A 20846-nucleotide genomic window follows, 5' to 3' on the forward strand; every position below is an offset into this window, starting at 1 on the left:
GTGGAAGCAGGGCCCCTCTAGCCCTGGTCATAATATTCAGTACCCACTTCTTGTACATATGAGTCGGGAGCTCCTTCATTAAAATCAGGAGTAAGATCAGCCCTTTTACTCTGTCTGGGGAACTGTCCGCTGGAAACCAGAGCAGCAATTTTCCTGGAAGAACTCCCTTTGGTGATTGCTTTTCCTTGCAACTCACGTACCCGCGCCTCTAAGGTTGAGGTAGGTTTTCCATCCCACTTCCTCATGTCCTCTCCATGGTCATGCAGGTAAAACCACAGGGATCCCCGTGGTGTGTACCCTCTATATCCTCTCTCTTGAGCAGAAGAACGCTGACTCCTAATAGCTGAGATGCTAGTCCATACAGGAGGGGAGTAGCATCTATCCTCTTTGAGTTGCTGGACCTCCTGGGACAGTTTCTCCACAGCCAAGACGAGGGAGGAAGAGAGACTTTCTTCGTATTGCCGGAGTTGGCCAGCCAATTCATCCACTGTTGGACCCTCTCGATCTTTCCAGGTCAGTATTGCCAATGAGTTGGCATATGATGCTGGTGCGTTCCGTACCAACTTCTGCCACATGCGTCGTGTGCACCTGCTTTTTCATCATCCCTTACTAAACGAGCTGACTTTTGCTTCCAAGGTTTCTTCTTTTTTATAGGAGTGACTGATACTGGCACGGGTTGTTTCTCTGGTTCAGCTGCAGTACCTTCTGTGGGGTGTCCTGGTTTCGGCTGGGATAGAGTTAATTTTCTTCCTAGTAGCTGGTATAGTGCTGTGTTTTGGATTTAGTATGAGAATAATATTGATAACACACTGATGTTTTGGCTGTTGCTAAGCTGTGCTTATACTAGTCAAGGACTTTTCAGCTTCCCATACTCTGCCAGGGAGGAGGTGCACAAGAAGCCGGGAGGGAGCATCGCCAGGATAGGTGACCCAAACGGGCCAAAGGGCTATTTCATACCATATGACGTCATGCTCAGTATATAAACTCGGAGGAGTTGGCTAGGGGACAGTGACCGCTGCTCGGGGACTGGCTGGGCGTCAGTCGGCAGGTGGTGTGTGGCTGCATCACTTGTTTTTCCTGGGTTTTGTTTCTACCTCTCTCTTGTTGATTTCCTTTTCATTCCAATTGTTATTATTATTATTACTATTTTTATTTTATTTTATTTCAATTATTAAACTGTTCTTATCTCAACCCATGAGTTTTCACACTTTTGCTCTTCCGATTCTCTCCCCCATAGCACCAGGGGGGAGGGCGAGTGAGCAGCTGTTTGGTGCTTCGTTGCCTATGGGGTTTAAACCACGACAGTCCTTGATGCCCAATGTGGGGCACGAAGGGTTTGAGATAATAACAGATTAACCAGAGCGTATTAAGGAATTTATATCTGTTAACAGTTGCGGGTCACAGTATTGATTCATCTGTTCTCAATATTGGTTTACCTGATCTGCACCATGCTCATTTTTTTGCTGTACATGTTAAAGATCAGTGTTGGTTTTTGCAGTTTGCTGTGCTCTGCAATGATTAGCAAGGTTTTGCCTGGGAGATTTGTTATTAAAACAGTGACCTTGAGCTTCATCTGGTATTTGTTTTTTGTACTGAAGCCATTACTGTACTTCAGGTACCACCTCATAGAGACATTTAGCAATTCTACTTCTTCCTCTGAGAGATTTTTTATGGAGGAAATGCAGAATGGCACCTTCGCTACCTTCTTCTACAATGTTTCCTCCTTTGTTACAATAACTTTTCAGTATCTTGAACATCCTTGGGTAGTTAAAATAATTCTATTGGTATCGCTTGGGAATACTGTTTCGGTTTTGTCTAAGGTTAATAAGCAATTTAAGAATATTAGCCAGAGATCTCCCCAAGGCTGGATAGTTATGAGTGGCAGGGTGTGTAGGATAGCATGGGCAAATGCCTAGGACAGTGGGCGCCTCCAGTGATTTGGAATGTCACCCCTGAACAAGTGCAGAATCCTGAAAAATTAGTAGAATATTTGGAAAAAGTATGCTGTCACCCTGCCAATTCTAAGGAGATGCAAATCACTGCAATGTGCTGGGGCCTGGCCCATGCCTACCGAGACCAGTTCAACACTGTTCATTACCCTCAAGGGGAAAAGGTCTCTGGATCTGAAGAAAAAACGACAGGCACTATGACTACTCCGACCCTCGTGCAGAAACTGCGTTACTCCAATCCTGGTGACAGGCACTGGGTCTAAAACAGAGAACCAACCCGTGTCAGTATCATTTGCGGCTATACACAGGAAATAAATACTGGAAGTAGAAATCAGCTCGTTTACTAAGGGATAAAGAAGCTTCTTCTAAGAGGGAGCAGGAGGAAGAAGTGGATGAGGCAGACTACTCCGAAGCAGGGCCATCACAAGAACAGCAGGAGGAAGACAGGCAGCTGCTGCATGGGGAGGAGAAAGATGAAGAAATGATTGAAATGATGAGTCGGTAACTACCCGATCCCCTATTGATAGTGGGGGCAGTGACAAAGCGATTGGAAAAGGGGCACAAGTCCTCAGCCTCTGGAGGCGATTCCTATCAGGCGTAAAGGAAAGATATCCCTTCAAGGAAGATGTTATATGCCACCCAGGCAAGTGGACCACCATGGAGAGAGGTATCCAGTACCTGAGGGAATTAGCCATGTTGGAAGTGATTTATAGTGACCTGAGCAATGAGCAGTTATCAAAAGATCCAGATGAAGTCAGGTGCACACAACGCACGTGGCGGAAGTTAGTACGGAACGCACCATCGTCGTGTGCCAACTCATTGGCAATACTGACCAGGAAAGACGGAGAGGGTCCAACAGTGGACGAAGCGGCTAGCAAGCTCCAGGAATATGAAGAAAGTCTCTCTTCCTCCCTTGTCTCGGCTGTGGAGAAACTGTCCCGGAAGGTCCAGCAACTCGAAGAAGATAGGTCCTACTTTCCACCTGTACAGACCAGTATCTCAGCATTCTGGAGTCAGCGTTCTTCTGCTCAAGAGAGAGGATATAGAGGGTACACACCACGGGGAACCCTGTGGTTTTACCTGTGTGACCACGGAGAGGACATGAGGAAGTGGGATGGAAAACCTACCTCGACCCTAGAGGCACGGGTATGTGAGTTGCAAGGAAAAACAATCACCAAAGGGGGTTCTTCCAGGAAAATTGCTGCTCTGGTTTCCAGTGGACAGTTCCCCAGACAGAGTAAAAGGGCTGATCTTACTCCTGGTTTTAATGAAGAAACTCCTGACTCGTATATACAAGAAATGGGTAATGAATATTGTGACCAGGACTAGGGGGGCCCTGCCTCCAGCCAGGTGGAGGAAAGAGACAACCGGGTTTACTGGACTGTGTGCATTCAATGGCCTGGCACATCAGACCCACAGGAGTATAAGGCTCTAGTAGACACCGGTGCACAGTGCACCCTAAAGCCATCAAGCTATACAGGGGCAGAACCCATCTGTATTTCTGAAGTGACAGGGGGATCCAAACAGCTAATTGGATTGGAAGCAAAAATGAGCCTAAATGGGAGTGAGTGGCAAAAGCACCCCACTATGACTGGCCCAGAGGCTCCGTGCATCCTTGGCATAGACTACCTCAGGAGAGGGTATTTCAAGGACCCAAAAGGGTACCGGTGGGCTTTTGGTATAGCTGCCTTGGAGATGGAGGAAATTAAACAGCTGTCTACCTTGCCTGGTCTCTCAGAGGACCCTTCTGTTGTGAGGATGCTGAGGGTCAAAGAACAACAGGTGCCAATCGCTACCACAACGGCGCACCGGAGGCAATATCGCACCAACCGAGACCCCCTGATTCCCATCCATGAGCTGATTCGTCGACTGGAGAGCCAAGGAGTGATCAGTAAGACTCGTTCACCTTTTAACAGTCCCATATGGCCAGTGCAAAAGTCTAATGGAGAGTGGAGACTAACAGTAGACTATCACAGCCTGAATGAAGTCACGCCGCCCCTGAGTGCTGCCATGCCTGACATGCTGGAACTTCAATACGAACTGGAGTCAAAGGCAGCCAAGTGGTATGCTACAATTGATATTGCTAACGCGTTTTTCTCAATCCCTTTGGCAGCAGAGTGCAGGCCACAGTTTGCTTTCACTTGGAGGGGCATTCAGTACACCTGGAATCGATTGCCCCAGGGGTGGAAACACAGCCCCACCATTTGCCATGGAGTGATCCAGACTGCACTGGAACAGGGTGAAGCTCCAGAACATCTGCAATACATTGATGACATTATCATGTGGGGCAATACAGCAGCAGAAGTTTCTGAGAAAGGGAAGAAAATAGTCCAAATCCTCCTGAAAGCTGGTTCTGCCACAAAACAAAGTAAGGTCAAGGGACCTGCACAGGAGATCCAGTTTTTAGGAATAAAATGGCAAGATGGACATCATCAGATCCCAATGGATCAACAAAATAACAGCCATGCCTCCACCAACTAGCAAAAAGGAAACACAAGCTTTCTTAGGCGTTGTGGCTTTTTGGAGAATGCATATTCCAAATTACAGTCTGATCGTAAGCCCTCTCTATCAAGTGATGCAGAAGAAGAACGATTTCAAATGGGGCCCTGAGCAACAACAAGGCTTTGAACAAATTAAATAGGAGATAGTTCATGCAGTAGCCCTTGGGCCAGTCCGGGCAGGGCAAGATGTTTAGAATGTGCTCTACATGGCAGCTGGGGAGAATGGCCCTACCTGGAGCCTCTGGCAGAAAGCACCAGGGGAGACTCAAGGTCGACCCCTTGGGTTTTGGAGTCGGGGATACAGATGATCCAAGGTCCGCTATACTCCAACTGAAAAAGAGATGTTGGCAGCATATGAAGGGGTTTGAGCTGCTTTGGAATTGGTTGGTACTGAAGCACAGCTCCTCCTGGCACCCCAGCTGCGGGTGTTGGGCTGGATGTTCAAAGGGAGGGTCCCCTCTACACATCATGCAACTGATGCTACGTGGAGTAAGTGGGTCACACTGATCACACAACGGGCTTGGATAGGAAACCCCGGTTGCCCGGGAATCTTGGAAGTAATTATGGACTGGCCAGAAGGCAAAGATTTCGGAATATCGCCAGAACAGGAGGAGGAGGTGACACATGCTGAAGAGGCCCCACTGTAAAGTAAACTGCCAGAAAATGAGAAGCAATATGTCCTGTTTACTGATGGGTCGTGTTGTCTTGTGGGAAAGCATTGGAGGTTGAAGGAGCTATATGGAGTCCTATACGACAAGATGTAGAAACTGCTGAAGGAGAAGGGGAATCGAGTCAGTTTGCAGAAGTAAAGGCCATCTTCAGATCTAGCTTTAGACATTGCTGACCAAAAAAAGTGGCCAGTACTCTATCTCTATACTGACTCATGGATGGTGGCAAATGCCCTGTGGGGGTGGTTGCAGCAATGGAAGCAGAACAATTGGCAGCGCAGAGGCAAACCCATCTGGGCTGCAGCATTGTGGCAAGATATTGCTGCCCAGGTAGGGAACCTGGTTGTAAAAGTACATCATGTAGATGCTCACATACCCAAGAGTGGGGCCACTGAAGAACATCAAAACAACCAGCAGGTGGATCAGGCTGCTCAGATTGAAGTGGCTCAGGTGGACCTGGAATGGCAACATAAGGGTGAATTATTTATAGCTTGGTGGGCCCATGACACCTCAGGCCATCAAGGAAGAGATGCAACATAGAGATGGCCTCGTGATCGAGGGGCAGAATTGACTATGGACACTATTGCACAGGTTATCCATGAATGTGAAACATGCACTGCAATTAAACAAGCCAAGCGGTTAAAGCCTCTGTGGTATGGAGGGTGATGGCTGAAATATCAATATGGGGAGGCCTGGCAGATCGATTATATCACACTCCCACAAACCCGCCAAGGCAAGCGCCATGTGCTTACAATGGTGGAAGCAACCACTGGATGCCTGGAAACATATCATGTGCCCCATGCCACCGCCCGGAATACTATCCTGGGCCTTGAAAAGCAAGTCTTATGGCGACATGGCACCCCAGAAAGAATTGAGTTAGACAACAGGACTCATTTTCGAAACAACCTCATAGACACCTGGGCCAAAGAGCATGGCATTGAGTGGGTATATGACATCCCCTATCATGCACCAGCCTCTGGGAAAATCAAACGATACAATGGACTGTTAAAGACTACACTGCGAGCAATGGGTGGTGGGACATTCAGACATTGGGATACACATTTAGCAAAGGCCACCTGGTTAGTCAACACTAGGGGATCTGTCAATCGAGCTGGCCCTGCCCAGTCAAAACTTTTACGCACTGCGGAGGGGATAAAGTCCCTGTAGTGCACATAAAAAACATGCTGGGGAAGACAGTCTGGGTTACTCCTGCCTCGGGCAAAGGAAAACCCATTCGTGGGATTGCTATTGCTCAAGGACCTGGGTGCACTTGGTGGGTAATGGGAAAGGATGGGGAAGTCTGCTGTGTACCTCAAGGGGATTTGATTTTGGGTGAGAATAGCCAACTATTTGAACTGTATGATGTTAATTGCTACGTAATACTGTATGACATTACTACCATAGTTGCTATACACCATATCAATGGTAGTACAGTAAGAATCACCCAGATTAATGAAGAATGAACTGTGATGAAACCAAGCAAAGTGCAGCAGTGATGGAACCAGAACTGGCTTCAGCATGCAACAATCCAACACCACACACCATCTCTCCTGCCCTGAAAGACTGTTATGACAGATGGAGCCGAAAGTCATGGACTAAATGAACTCAACAGACATTTTAGAGGGATGGCCCATAGACCAAGGGAATGATATCTGTGTGTATATATCAAAAGACAGGGAAAGTGGTGGTGATTAATTGGAATGTATTGGAAAGGGTAGGACCTGGGCATGACGTAGATGGTATAGAATAAGGGGATGGATACTGTCCTGGATTCGGCTGGGATAGAGTTAATTGTCTTCCTAGTAGCTGGTATAGTGTTGTGTTTTGGATTTAGGATGAGAATAATGTTGATAACACACTGATGTTTTAGTTGTTGCTAAGCAGTGCTTATACTAGTCAAGGACTTTTCACCTTCCCATGCTCTGGTAGAGAGGAGGTGCACAAGAAGCTGGGAGGGGGCACAGCCAATATAGTTGATCCAAACAGACCAAAGGGCTATTCCATACCATATGGCATCATGCTCAGTATATAAACTGGGGGGAGTTGGCCAGGGACAGCGATCGCTGCTCGGGGACTGGCTGGACATCGGTCAGCGGGTGATCAGTGGTTGCATAGCTTTTTTTTTTTCTTCCTGGGTTTTGTTCCCCTCTCGCTCTCTCTTGTTGTTAACCGTCTCATTACAATTTATTAGTATTATTATTATAATTTTTTTTCAATTATTAAACTGTTCTTATCTCAACCCACAAGTTTTCTTCTTTTTGCCCTTCCAATTCTCTCCCCCATCCCCCTGGGTGCGGGGAGGGTGAGCAAGCGGCTGTGTGGTGCTTAGTTGCCAACTGAAGTTAAACAACGATACTGGGGTTAAGATGTTACAAGACAACTTTCTACCCTGGTACAGCCCTTGGATTATTATGCATTATTGTGTTTTCAGGTAGGCAGCGACAAAGTCGCAACAAGAAGTCCAAGGGCAATCAAGAGAGACTTCAGGGCCTTGGGACGACTGTTTAAGGGATCAGGAGCACAAGTAGTGTTCTCCTCTATCCTTCCAGTTGCATGGAATGATGAGGGAAGAAACAGGAAGACCCAGCTGATCAATACCTGGCTCCGACCCTGGTGTCACCGGCAGAATTTGGGGGTTTTTGATCATGGGTTGGTCTACATGACACCAGGCCTGCTGGTGACAGATGGGGTACACCTGTCTTAAAGGGGGAAAAGGATCTTTGCAGAAGAGTTAGTGAGGCTCACTGAAAGAGCTTTAAACTAGATTTGAAGGGGGAAAGGGATAAAACCAGGCTCGCTACAGATAAGCCTGGGGGCAGCAGGCCAATGTTTGAGGGACAGTGTGCTAGCAAGGTCCTTCGGTCTGCTCCACGATGTGCTGAGTAGAATGGAGAACATCTGAAATGTCCGTGTACTAATGTGTGCAACACCCTAGCCATCTCAGTGGAGGTAGGGGATGGAGATCTATGTGACAGCAAAGACACAAGGGTTGTTGATGTGTTAGAAACCATGGAAGCACCTGAGAACAGTCACATAGGAATTAGGGCTGCTTCTCCAAAAAAGGTAGCAGGATCAATAGCCTAGCTGAAGTGCATCTACACCAATGCAGCATGCCCATGCAGCATGGGCAAAAAACAGGAGGAGCTAGAAACCACTGTGCAGCGGGATAGCTATGGCATAGTTGCCATCACGGAAACATGGTGGGATGACTCACACAAGTGGAGTGCTGCAATGGATGGCCATAAACTCTTCAGAAGGGATAGGCAAGGCAGGAGAGGCGGTGGGGTAGCCCTGTATGTTAGGGAGTGTTTTGACTGTCTAGAGCTTGATGATGGTGATGAAAGGGTCGAGTGTTTATCAGTAAGAATCAGGGGAAAGGCCAACAAGGCAGATATCATGTCTGTTATAGACCACCCAACCAGGATGAAGAGGCAGATGAAATATTCTATAAGCAGCTGGGAGAAGTCTCACAATTGCTAGCCCTTGTTCTTGTGGGGGACTTCAACTTACCAGGTGTCTGCTGGAAATACAATACAGCGGAGAGGAAACAGTCTAGGAGGTTCCTGGAATGTGTGGAAGGTAACTTCCTGACACAGCTGGTGAGTGAGCCAACTAGGGAAGGGGCCCCGCTGGACCTGTTGTTTGCGAACAGAGAAGGACTTGAGGGTGATGTGATGGTTGGAGGCCGTCTTGGGCATAGCGATCACAAAATGATAGACTTTTCGATTCTCGGAGAAGTAAGGAGGGTGGTTAGCAGAACTACTACCTTGGACTTCCGGAGGGCAGACTTTGGCCTGTTTAGGGGCCTGGTTGACAGAGTCCCTGGGGAGGCAGTCCTGAAGGGCAAAGGAGTCCAGGAAGGCTGGACATTCTTCAAGAAGGAAATCCTAAAGGCGCAGGAGCAGGCTGTCCCTATGTGCCAAAAGACGAGCTGGTGGGGAAGAAGACCGGCCTGGCTGAACAGAGAGCTTTGGCTGGAACTCAGGAAAAATAGGAGAGTTTATGACCTTTGGAAGAAGGGGTAGGCAACTCAGGAGGACTACAAGGATGTTGTGAGGTTATGCAGGGAAGAAATTAGAAGGGCCAAAGCCCAACGAGAACTTAATCTGGCTACTGCCATAAAAGACAATTAAAAAAATGCATCTATGCTTACATTAGCAACAGAAGGAGGGCTAAGGAGAATCTCCATCCTTTATTGGATGCGGGGGGAAACATAGTGACAAAGGATGAGGGAAAGGCTGAGGTACTTAATGCCGCCTTTGCCTCAGTCTTTAAGAGTAAGACCAGTTGTTCTCCGGTTATCCAGCCCCCTGAGATGGAGGACAGGGATGGGGAGCAGAATGAAGCCCCCATAATCCAAGGGGAAATGGTTAGTGACCTGCTACACCACTTAGACACACAGAAGTCTATGGGGCCGGATGGGATCCACCCAAGGGTACTGAAGGAGCTGGCAGAAGTGCTCACCAAGCCACTTTCAATCCTTTATCAGCAGTGCTGGCTAACCAGGGAGGTCCCAGTTGACTGGAGGGTAGCAAATGTGACGCCCATCTACAAGAAGGGCCGGAAGGAGGATCCAGGGAACTACAGGCCAGTCAGTCTGACCTTGGTGCCGGGGAAGGTTATGGAGCAAATTATCTTGAGTGCACAGCACGTACGGGACAACCAGGTGATCAGGCCCAGTCAGCATGGGTTTATGAAAGGCAGGTCCTGCTTGACTAACCTGATCTCCTTCCATGACAAGGTGACCCGCTTAGTGCATAAGGGAAAGGCTGTGGATGTTGTTTACCTAGACTCTAGTAAAGCCTTTGACACCATTTCCCACAGCATTCTCCTGGAGAAACGGGCTGCTCATGGCTTGGATGGGCATACTGTTTGCTGGTTAAAAAACTGGCTGGATGGCTGGGCCCAAAGAGTTGTGGTGAATGGAGTTAAATCCAGTTGGCGGCCGGTCACAAGTGGTGTTCCCCAGGGCTCTGTGTTGGGGCCAGTTCTGTTTAATATCTTTATCAATGATCTGGATGAGGGGGTCGAGTGCACCCTAAGTTTGCAGACGACACCAAGTTGTGTGGGAGTGTTGATCTGCTTGAGTGTAGGAAGGCTCTACAGAGGGACCTGGACAGGCTGGATTGATGGGCCGAGGCCAACTGTATGAGGTTCAACAAAGCTAAGCGTCGGGTCCCGCACTTGGGTCACAACAACCCCATGCAACGCTACAGGCTTGGGTAAGAGTGGCTGGAATGCTGCCCATTGGAAAAGGGCCTGGGGGTGTTGGTTGACAGCCAGCTGAACATGAGCCAGCAGTGTGTCCAGGTGGCCAAGAAGGCCAAGACCATCCTGGCTTGTATCAGGAATAGTGTGGCCAGCAGGACTAGGGAAGTGATCGTGCCCCTGTACTCAGCACTGGTGAGGCTGCACCTTGTATACTGTGTTTAGTTTTGGGCCCCTCACTACAAGAGAGACATTGAGGTGCTGGAGCGTGTCCAAAGAAGGGCAACGAAGCTGGTGAAGGGTCTGGAGCACAAGTCTTATGAGGAGCAGCTGAGGGAACTGGGGTTGTTTAGCCTGGAGAAGTGGAGGCTGAGGGGAGACCTTATCACTCTCTACAACTACCTGAAAGGAGGTTGTAGCAAGGTGGGTGTCAGTCTCTTCTCCCAGGTAACAAACCATAGTTATGAGAGGAAACGACCTGAAGTTGCGCCAGGGGAGGTTTAGACAGGATATTAGGAAAAATTTCTTCACCGAAGGGGTTATCAAGCATTGGAACAGGCTGCCCAGGGAAGTGGTTGAGTCACCGTCCCTGGAGGTATTTAAAAGATGTGTAGACGTGGCACTTAGGGACATGGTTTAGTGGTGGACTTGGCAGTGTTAGGTTTACGGTTGGACTCGATGATCTTAAAGGTCTGTTCCAACCTATACGATTCTGTGATTCTATAACCACAGGTACAAAAGGCAAGGCCTACCAGCAACATTTCATGCACAAGTGGATTCAGTGTGTTCAGCCACATGTAAAGATAGACACAGCATGGCTGACTTTTTCCAGATATGATAATAACTGTAAACTTTTACATCTTTTCAACGCTAAAGCTGTTTAATGCAAAAATGTATTTTCCTTAAAGTTAAGATAGTTCATAGGTATGACCGTGTACAAAATGGTCTGTCTTATACACATACACTGACAGTTCAAGTTAAAATAAAACTAAATAGTCTGATTAAGTAGCCTTAGTCATAAGCTTTGGTTAATTCAATTTGTTATATTTCTTTCCTTTGGGGCCTGTTTCTTCTGAAATTGGGTGGAGCTACCCTTACTGTGTTGTTGTCGGGTTTTGGTGGGGAAGTCTTTTTGCAAAAAAAGTGAACTGGCTGATGAGACTACCCAAAACAAGCAGTTATTTTGACCATGTGCTAGAAAACAATAAGCTCTGAAAGCTTATTGACAGAGTCCCTTGGGAGGCAGTCCTGAAGGGCAAAGGAGTCCAGGAAGGCTGGACATTCTTCAAGAAGGAAATCCTAAAGGCGCAGGAGCAGGCCGTCCCTATGTGCCAAAAGACAAGCTGGTGGGGAAGAAGACCGGCCTGGCTGAACAGGGAGCTTTTGCTGGGACTCAGGAAAAAAAGGAGAGTCTACGACCTCTGGAAGAAGGGGTAGGGAACTCAGGAGGACTACAAAGATGTAGTGAGGTTATGCAGGGAGGAAATTAGAAGGGCCAAAGCCCAACTAGAACTTAATCTGGCTACTGCTGTAAAAGACAATAAAAAAATGTATCTATACTTACATTCACAACAAAACGAGGGCTAAGGAGAATCTCCATCCTTTATTGGATGCGGGGGGACTCTGAAAGGGAAGGGGCTTTTTATGCACTTTTGAAAAATACATACAACTTTATTGTCTCCCAGCTCCACATAAGCAAAATGTTAAAGTAGTTGTATCAGGATTTTTTCCTACGTCAGAGTTGCCAGACTGAGACAAGCATCCTCTTTGGTAACACACAGTACAGTAAATGGAATCAATTTCCATTGTGTAACACAAGCTGTGAACAAAGCTAATTGTAAAGAAGTATTGGTCGCATTTTCAGAATCTCTGTGGAGATTTGCGTCTCTGAGCCTCTTTACCACTGGCAAAAAGTTGAAGAATGTTTACCAGTTTCCAGAATTATCTAATCTTAGTCTAAAGTAAATATAGTAAATCTAAGATTAGTGGGAAGTGAGGTAGTAGGTGGAGTAGAAAGCTGCACTATGTTCTTTTTATTTTTATCCCATCCAAATCCTACCTAACTGCCTCTCTCAATTTAGAATTCCTACATGGCTTAAAACCAAAATTAGCAGAAGGCTAAAAAACTGAAGTCATCAAACCCCAAAACACGTGTGCAAATTTTTCAAAACTTCTAAATGGGAAATGGGGTTAGAAATTTATACAGATATTAAAAGCATATTCAGTACCGCACCAAGAAAAAGAATAATCCTGAAAGAAATGCATGCTGTATACTGCTTAATGTAATCTCACTTCCCTTTCTGGATTTCCCTAGTTCAATTGCTTAACCTTCAGTTTTTCTATAGGAAGCACCACTACACAGCAAATTCCATGTCTTTCTTCAGACCTTCCTTTTATATTTAGTATGTCTATTGCATGATAGGGTAAGCACACTTCTACCACTACTACTTTATCTTAATCTTCAGCTTGTTTCATGTGGTAAAGACCTGTCATTTTTATTTGCTGTTTTATCTTATTGTAAACTATGCACAAATTAGGTCATGTAAACCATGAATATATAAAATAAGGATCTGCTATTCTGCAGCACAGATGACGCAAAAATATAGCTTTAGAACCTTCAAGTACATTTTTGAAAAGGCAAGAAAAGCAATGAACAATATAAAGATGTTTATTAAATGATGGTGTGCCTATGTATATTATTATAAATCATGAGTATATGAGAATTTGGTTCTCACATCAGACAAATAACTGTTTTTACAGGTAGTTGTTCATAATTTACTATCCCAGTGATGTTAGCAGCATAACGAGTCTCTTCTTTTTAGAGAGACCTACAACAAAATTACACAGACATGGGATGCCCAAAGAATTCCCTATAGTTTTATGAAACAAAAGAATTTATGTTCTGATCACCAGAGGCAATAGCAACTAACAGAGAAAAGTGTTGGAGTAATAACTTAGGTGCATATATTGATCTTTCTCCTTGTGGGTCCCTAATCACATTTTATTTAGCACACAATCAGCTCCACTGAAATGCATCTATTTCTCAAGTGGAACGTGGAAGAAAAATGTTACTTTTAAAGGATAGGTATGAGGAAATTAATTGTTCAATAGAATCTACAGAAAACTTCAAGCTCTGGTAGAATACTATCATACAAAAATTACTAGCTGACCAAAGCACTACAGTTAATATAATATTTTTTCAAAAGGTGAGACATGAAGTTTAATGAGAAGACATAATCAGGATTAATCTCTTTCATTCCCTGTTAACTATCAGTGATATGCTGAAGATGTCCTGGAAGTCGCACCCTGGAGCTCTGCATCACTTCTTATTACAAAGGAAAATTTTGGAATCTCTGCATTTATGCATTAACTGCCCAGCTAACTCAGGTCACGCGATCACAGATATATGCAGACTGTATTATCATACAATAACAATTTAGTTTTATTTGACTTCCTTTTTAAAGTTGATGGCAAATGCAGAACAAAAGCCTGAAGGATTCTATGTATGTATGACTTAAACCAATGCATTAAATACTGACTGGCATAGATAAAGTGGGGTAGGAACTTGGGGGAGAATTATATTTAATTATCTGAAGTGTTATAAAACACAGTCAGGGAAGAGAAGATAAACAAATATCCTCAGTGCTTGTGTAACAACCAGAAAACCCTTGGTTGGAGATACACAATGACATAATTCTTCCATCTAATGGGGCTAGCGAAGGTGAAGTTTTTCAGCAAGGTTATGGGAAGTTTTCCGGTTACATTCTAAATATTTCCTATGGTGATGAGTCTCCACAAACTGTAGTTATAGCCCAAATCCTGTAAGTTGTAACACGAACGTGAAATGTTACTGTCTCTTCTTGGCAAGACTGTTGCCTCTCTTCCCTTTAGACTTTGAAAAACCATTATATAATCAGACTGTTGACTGGTAACTTGTTTCTATTTGGGTTAAGGTCTGTAGAATATATATATAGAGAAAGATCTCATCTCACACAGCTATTATTTCAGGCTATCCACACTGTGGTATTGGTTTACATCTATCTCACACCGTGAACGGTATCTTTGAAGCCATAACGGGAAGTGGTTTAGTGGTAAATATGTGGGTAAGTCACCCAGTAATGTATATGGGAAGTGAATAATGTCTATTTATATGATGTGCTCTTGACTTTACTGCAGATACAAGCCTAGAAATTACTTAAAAAACAATATGAACATCCAAACATTGGTGCATCCAATGGTAAGGGGAGAGAATGGAATGTATTTGCTGAGCTTCTAAGAGGTTCAAATCAACTCCCACCTTTCAGGAAACTTACTTTCTTAGACACTCCTCTCACCTCTTCTGGTAAATATACATCTATCTGACATATTCTTCCAGTGTACTAGCAATGGATATAAAACTTCAAAAGCATCGCTAAGAATTACAAAGGAGGTCAAAAGATGACAGAAAGTGAAAGTATAGAAACTTACAGGATATATTAGAAGCTAGCAACAGAATTTAGAAACAACAACAGAAACAAAATACAGAGAAAGATTTAGAAAGACAACGTGTACTAATGGTGAGAGGAAAAAAAAAGCAACACGGAACAGATTAAAAATACTACTACTGTAAAAACGCTGGGGAAAAAAGCTGAGAAGACTAAAGGAGAGACTCATGCAAGGGATGAAGGAAGAAGCAGCATGAGATTGACACATATGCTTCAAAACATATACATGATCTGGTGGACAACAAACTATTGTTTTGGTTTTATATATCAAGTCAGATGAAATTACTGAAGTCTCACCAAGTCAGTGAGCACTGCATGCTTACTTCCTTTTAAGTGCCTTGTGAATCCCAGTAATAAATTTCAAGCATTATGTTTTGTTGCTTTGTGACATAGGGACTTAAAGCTAGCAAATTGTGTTTAGATGTTTTATCCCTAAACATGTGGACTGTATTTTTGAAACAATGTTTCTTTGGTTTCTGCTAATTGCTTTTCCTGGACTTACATATGTAAAGAAACTCTACTTGCAAGCATAAATATATGAGAGGCTCATATAAAGACTCACATATAGTGATTCATAATTCTAATGTTTTATTACTTGTTCTAAAACAATTTTTGCAGAACTCCACAAAATTAACTATAATCTATTACAATTAAAATCTACAAATCTGCAATAAATCATGTTGTTAAATGGTTACATATGTTGAGCTTTAAAAATAACCAATCAACTAGTACATTTACCTTTTGGAAGAAAATGTATGAAAATTTTGTTTCTATAGCTCCTTAATGAACTATATTATTCTAATACTACTCAAAAGATCTACTGTGGTGATGATTTCATTAGAACTAGGTCAAAACTAGTACAATTTGATCTGAAGTAGTATCAGATGTTTGTTTCCTACTTTGGAGACTTACTAATTTTATTGTATTCCTCTAAGGCAACCATTAAAATATATACATTTATTTCAATTTTGAAATCAGTATTATATCTATCATGGAATCAAAGTTAGGACCTACAAATATAAGAAATTCAAAGTATAAGAAAAGCTCTGTTTCACCTTCTACTTATGTTTGCTGTTCATTTCAAAATGAAAACAATCAGAAAGTATAGACAGCCTAATTTGTCTCTAAAATTTTCTTTTACCACTTATAAGTTATAATCTTTAGGGTACATATGTAACTTCCTATGATTTTTAGCTTTCTTACCACTGAAAAGTAAAACACAATATTGTATATTTGGGGACACTGAGAATCCATGCAATACAAGAGATTTTACTGCACTTTGCACCACTGTGCACCAAAATATGCATATACAAATAATAAAAGTGATAGATTAGGAAGGTAACCAGCTCTACAGGACAGCAGATTGCACAGGACAACAGGAACAGAAGCAGAATTTGGTATGGTAATAACAGAGCACCAGAGCAAATTTGAGCAGACCTAATTCATGCACTAGTAGCTCTATAGCTGCCTAGATTGCATCAGCAAGATATTTTTAAGTTTGTCTTGACTCAATCATGTATAAAGGATTGTGCTAGATAAGGACCCTCAGACTACTGTGCAGATAAATCTCACCCCAGACTTCTGTTATGTGTATGGCCATGTTCCATTGACTTTAATGGGACCTTCATGGTGCCTTTCAGTTTCTTCGATGATTTCCTCAATGAGAGGCTTCCTTTCATGCCAACCTGACATGGAGACTAGAATGATATAACTAGAATGATTAATTTTCATAGCTAATCTAAAAGTTCCAGTGGAGACCATGGAAGTTTTTGCCACAGCTTTAATAACCAAGTATGCTAATTCCTTTTCTAGTGGGCAACACCAAAAGGTCATTCTCCTCTACCATCATCCCTTTTTTTTTTTAACAGATGAAAAATTTTACCAGAGCTATATAGTATATTACTCAGAGCAACTGAATTTCTTGGAGCCAACATTTAGACAGTCCTCAGGGTCCAATGTTAAATTCCACATTGTTATTTTATCAGAATCCTGCCGCAAGAGAGTACGTGTGCCGTTCAAGACCAAGTTTAGTCACATATGCATTTTTATTGTTGTTGATCTATAACAAATAGGATTTAACTTAAAATGCTTTTTTTTCCACCCTTTACAAATTGAAGTCTGTTTTCAGTTATGTGTTTGCCTTCTTGGCAGCCATATTCTTTCAAGATTAGGTCTTGTTTGTACGAAAGAAAGGCAGTTGAACAAAACACAAGAACACTTGCTTGGTACTATTTACCTCAAAAGAGAAAGAAAAAAAGGGAAAGAAAAGGGAAAGGGAAAAAACTGGGAAAACAGATGTTCTAGGGCATTATAATTTTTATGAACTGTATGGAGGTCTACCCTTGATTGCACTTCCCTAGTAATAAACTTAATGTAAGATTTCAAATTATCATAGGGAATGGGAAACAAACACACACATAATACTAAACTAGATACACTACCTTCCTTACAGTAGCCTTTACATTCAAGTTAAGTGTATGTTTGTGCTGAATATGCACGCACACACAGATACTTGTACACACACACACAAAAACCTGTACATGTACGTACACAAAAATATAGTATAAAAAGATAAAAAGTAAGAATTACTTTGTTAGAAAGAACAGAAAATAAGATACAGTTGTTTGTAACCACTATATACTTACTATTTAGTTGAATCCGATAACTGATATTCTCGTCGTCTATCATAACATTCCTGGATTCCAGGGTCATTCCATAAACTTCTTATTGCATCTACATAGGGGTTCTCAAAAGTTGTCACCTTCTCTACATCGACTTCTCGAACTAACTGTGCATGAGCCTAATTTGAAACAAAGAAAACAATAAAATTTACTTTGTTTTCTGTGTTTACATATAGTTCATATACAGTGAATGTGATTAACAGGAATAATTTTTCAGACTGGCCATCTCACCAATGTGAGGTTATGAATGAATGATGATAAGGTGTGTTCAAACTAAGAAAAATAGTAATAGGGATGGTATGAGAGAAGGTGAATTAATAAATGTGTATATGGGCCCTTATTTCAGAATAAGCTTATCCTAATCCAGTATTATTTAGCTGAAATGGATAAAATGTTCACATTAAAATTTATATTTAATTAAGCTAATTTTTAAGAAAGCTTTCATTTTTCAGGTACAATTTTAGGGCATATAATATACCTGCTTTTTAAATGATAACCAGTTAACCAACTTGGCAGAGTTAGACTGATGGGAGCAGAAAGAATGGGGAGGAGGGAGGAAAATTGTCTTTTAAAGAGATTCATTTATATGTACATACACTAAGAGAGAAAAAGAACAGATGAAAACTTAGTCAAGCAAAAAACCCAAGGGATTCTATTCTCAAATCTAGTCTGCATTTCAGACTAGACACATTTCAGCAAGGACACAAACCTCTTTGCATTTTAAATTAGGTAAATGCATACAGAAAGGACTGGTTTTGTTATTTTTAATTTATCCCGTTTACACACATACAACCCGTCACCCCCCTTTTTAGACAGTCCAGGAGAATGCTACTACTCATTACTTAAAATTTTATAGCTGCAATTTATACCTTGTTTACTCACATGGAAATCAAGAACTCTAAGTTCAATGTGAAAAATGTTTGTCTTCGAGATATGGAGAACATATGCTCTCTATTATAAGAACCCAAGTCTCCAAGTTCTAACAAAGTATATTTTCTTCTGGAACATCACGTCCACCCATCCCAAAACTGGACAAATCATGAAGGGTCTCTACTGTCTCACAACAAAATAACAAAAAAATGGTATTCTACTAAGCACAAGCCAATAATCTTGTGAAACAGGAAGATATATTTTTTTTTCCAAAAGATTTTATTTTTTTTTTCTCAAGCTCAGTTATGTGTTCAATTTTCTTTGTATTCTTCCAAAAGAACGATGCCCCAAGCATTTGTTCACTACTTATGACAAACTGATACAACAATATATTCAGATTTTTTTTTTAATTGTTCTTGAGCTCTGAAATTATGGCCAGCTGATATCAAAATGCTAACAGGTAAAAGACTGACTCAATATTCAAAAGTTGCTCTTAAGCTTTCATCAGAAATTCATCATAACTGAAATATTTCTCTAACAGTTCTCTAAACATTCTCTAACAGATGCTCGAGTATTCTACATCAGCAGTACAGATAATCATAAAAGGTAATTACTTTATTCAGTTATCCATTTAGACGTATAATTACTACAAAATAGTCCAAGATTTTAAATTGTTTTATTTACCAGTTCTGTATGTCCTGCCCTACAACTAATATGACTTTGCACTATGTGGCAAAACTTCTGAAATAAACCCCGACATATGCCAATGAGTTGTATCCATCAGAAATCTAATTCAGCCTTTTTAAAATAAACGTTATTTCCCCAGTGAACACTGTTTCTGGTTCCCTGGGATTTGCTTGGGTAGACTCATGACAACTTGTACCCTACTGACATACAGCTCTTCACAACAATGCTTCTTTTCTTAAAAAAAAAAAGTAATAACCCTTCACACAGATTTCAAGTCTTTATGTTACATCTAGGCTATGTCTTCTTGTTCCTCAGAGGTACTATACTTTCCTGTAGATTACAATTTTTCTTTCTTTCTCCAAGTCTTTGTCATTCAGTATCTTTTACTGGCTTCTAATTTCTGGTCAAAGAGACAGAGATCTAAATACAGGATCTCATCTATTGGCTTAATTATTTTCTCATTTGCTCTGGTAAAAGCCAAAAGTAATTCTACTGAAACCTAATGAGATTCAGAAGCATAAATTTAATGCAGAAAAAGACTTAATCATGCATGATGTGTGGTGTCACTACTGCTAATTACTGGTTTTAGTTTCCTTCCACTAATATAATATCAATTCTGGAACATTACTTTTGATGTTAGCACTCAAATTGCTTGCATGAAAAATCTGAGGACTCATCATTCATCCAGTTTCTGCAGTATAAACTTTATCCAGTACTTCTTAGTCTTCACTGATACTTTTTGCTGTACCCAAAAATAGACATTACTTGAAACAAAATAGTAAATCTGCTGCCCCTTAGAAAATTGTACCTTCTGAGATTTCTTTCTTTTGGAACACCAATAATTGCTATCAAAGCAGTGAAACAAACAAACAAACAAGATAAAACTGAAGGATTCTGCAAGTACCACCAAATTCAAACTGGTAATTAACATGTAATTACTAGTTAAGATGTAATGTTCTACAAACAAAATCTAGATGGTGTAACTGACTTTTCAGTCTGATACACTTTTGACATCAGCAAAGAACAACATTTTCCATGTCCTTCTGAGGATATAAGAATACTTGTAACAATTTGCACGTTATTTGCCACAGATCTTATAAAAACATTCATTCAATTATCTTTAGCAAATCACATCAATCTTCAATTTTTAAGAGTTTCTTCCTTGATTTCTACAAGTATTAAAAAAAAATTATCCCAGACAAAGAAAACTGGAATTTCCTGGAATACCATTAGATTCTGAAACCAGGAAATCTGAGTGTTAGAGGATACCAAAATAGCTATCTTCTTTTCTCCTTCTTCATCATTCCCCTCAGAAAATTATTGTCAGTGTTAAAAACTAATTCTGAGCTTGAAAAACATTATAGTTTTATACTGGTCTTTCTGGCAATGCTCTTTTCCACATAATTGTTATTAAAAATAAGTATATTTTTTTAATCTCTAGGGTCCATAATGTTAGTTTTCTACCTATTATCTTCTAATTTTTTGAAAGCACTGATGTTCCTCAGTGACTAAGTGGGCCAGCAAATGGATCTGTTCCCATAGTCTCTCCATACATGCACCAACCTTTTGGAATCTTACCACAGTGGTTACAGTCAATGTTGGAGCAAGCTTGGAAAAAAGTTCAAATTTTTATATTCCTTTTGATATTGTCTCTGTAATTTTTTCAAACTAGCTTTCTAACCTACCAGAAAGATTTATGAGGGAGACATTGACAAACGCAGTCTATTTAAAAAAACATTCCTCTTCTGACCTTAAATCTACAGAAGAAAGCAATATGCTTGAGATACAGTAGGCAAGG

General features: G+C 41.8%; 1 protein-coding gene across 3 annotated transcripts in view; it reads right to left on the reverse strand.

Moving 5' to 3' along the window:
• The window catches only part of LOC142402970 (guanine nucleotide-binding protein G(q) subunit alpha), a 150678-nt gene that overhangs the window by 37773 nt on the left and 92059 nt on the right, over positions 1-20846 (reverse strand). For all 3 annotated transcript variants that reach the window (XM_075488999.1, XM_075489001.1, XM_075489000.1), the window contains one exon: positions 17456-17610. In XM_075488999.1, the coding sequence (XP_075345114.1) occupies positions 17456-17610 (155 nt within the window). The remainder of the gene's footprint in view (positions 1-17455; positions 17611-20846) is intronic.

The sequence above is a fragment of the Mycteria americana genome, assembly GCF_035582795.1.
Source record: "Mycteria americana isolate JAX WOST 10 ecotype Jacksonville Zoo and Gardens chromosome Z unlocalized genomic scaffold, USCA_MyAme_1.0 Scaffold_18, whole genome shotgun sequence".
Taxonomy (NCBI): domain Eukaryota; kingdom Metazoa; phylum Chordata; class Aves; order Ciconiiformes; family Ciconiidae; genus Mycteria; species Mycteria americana.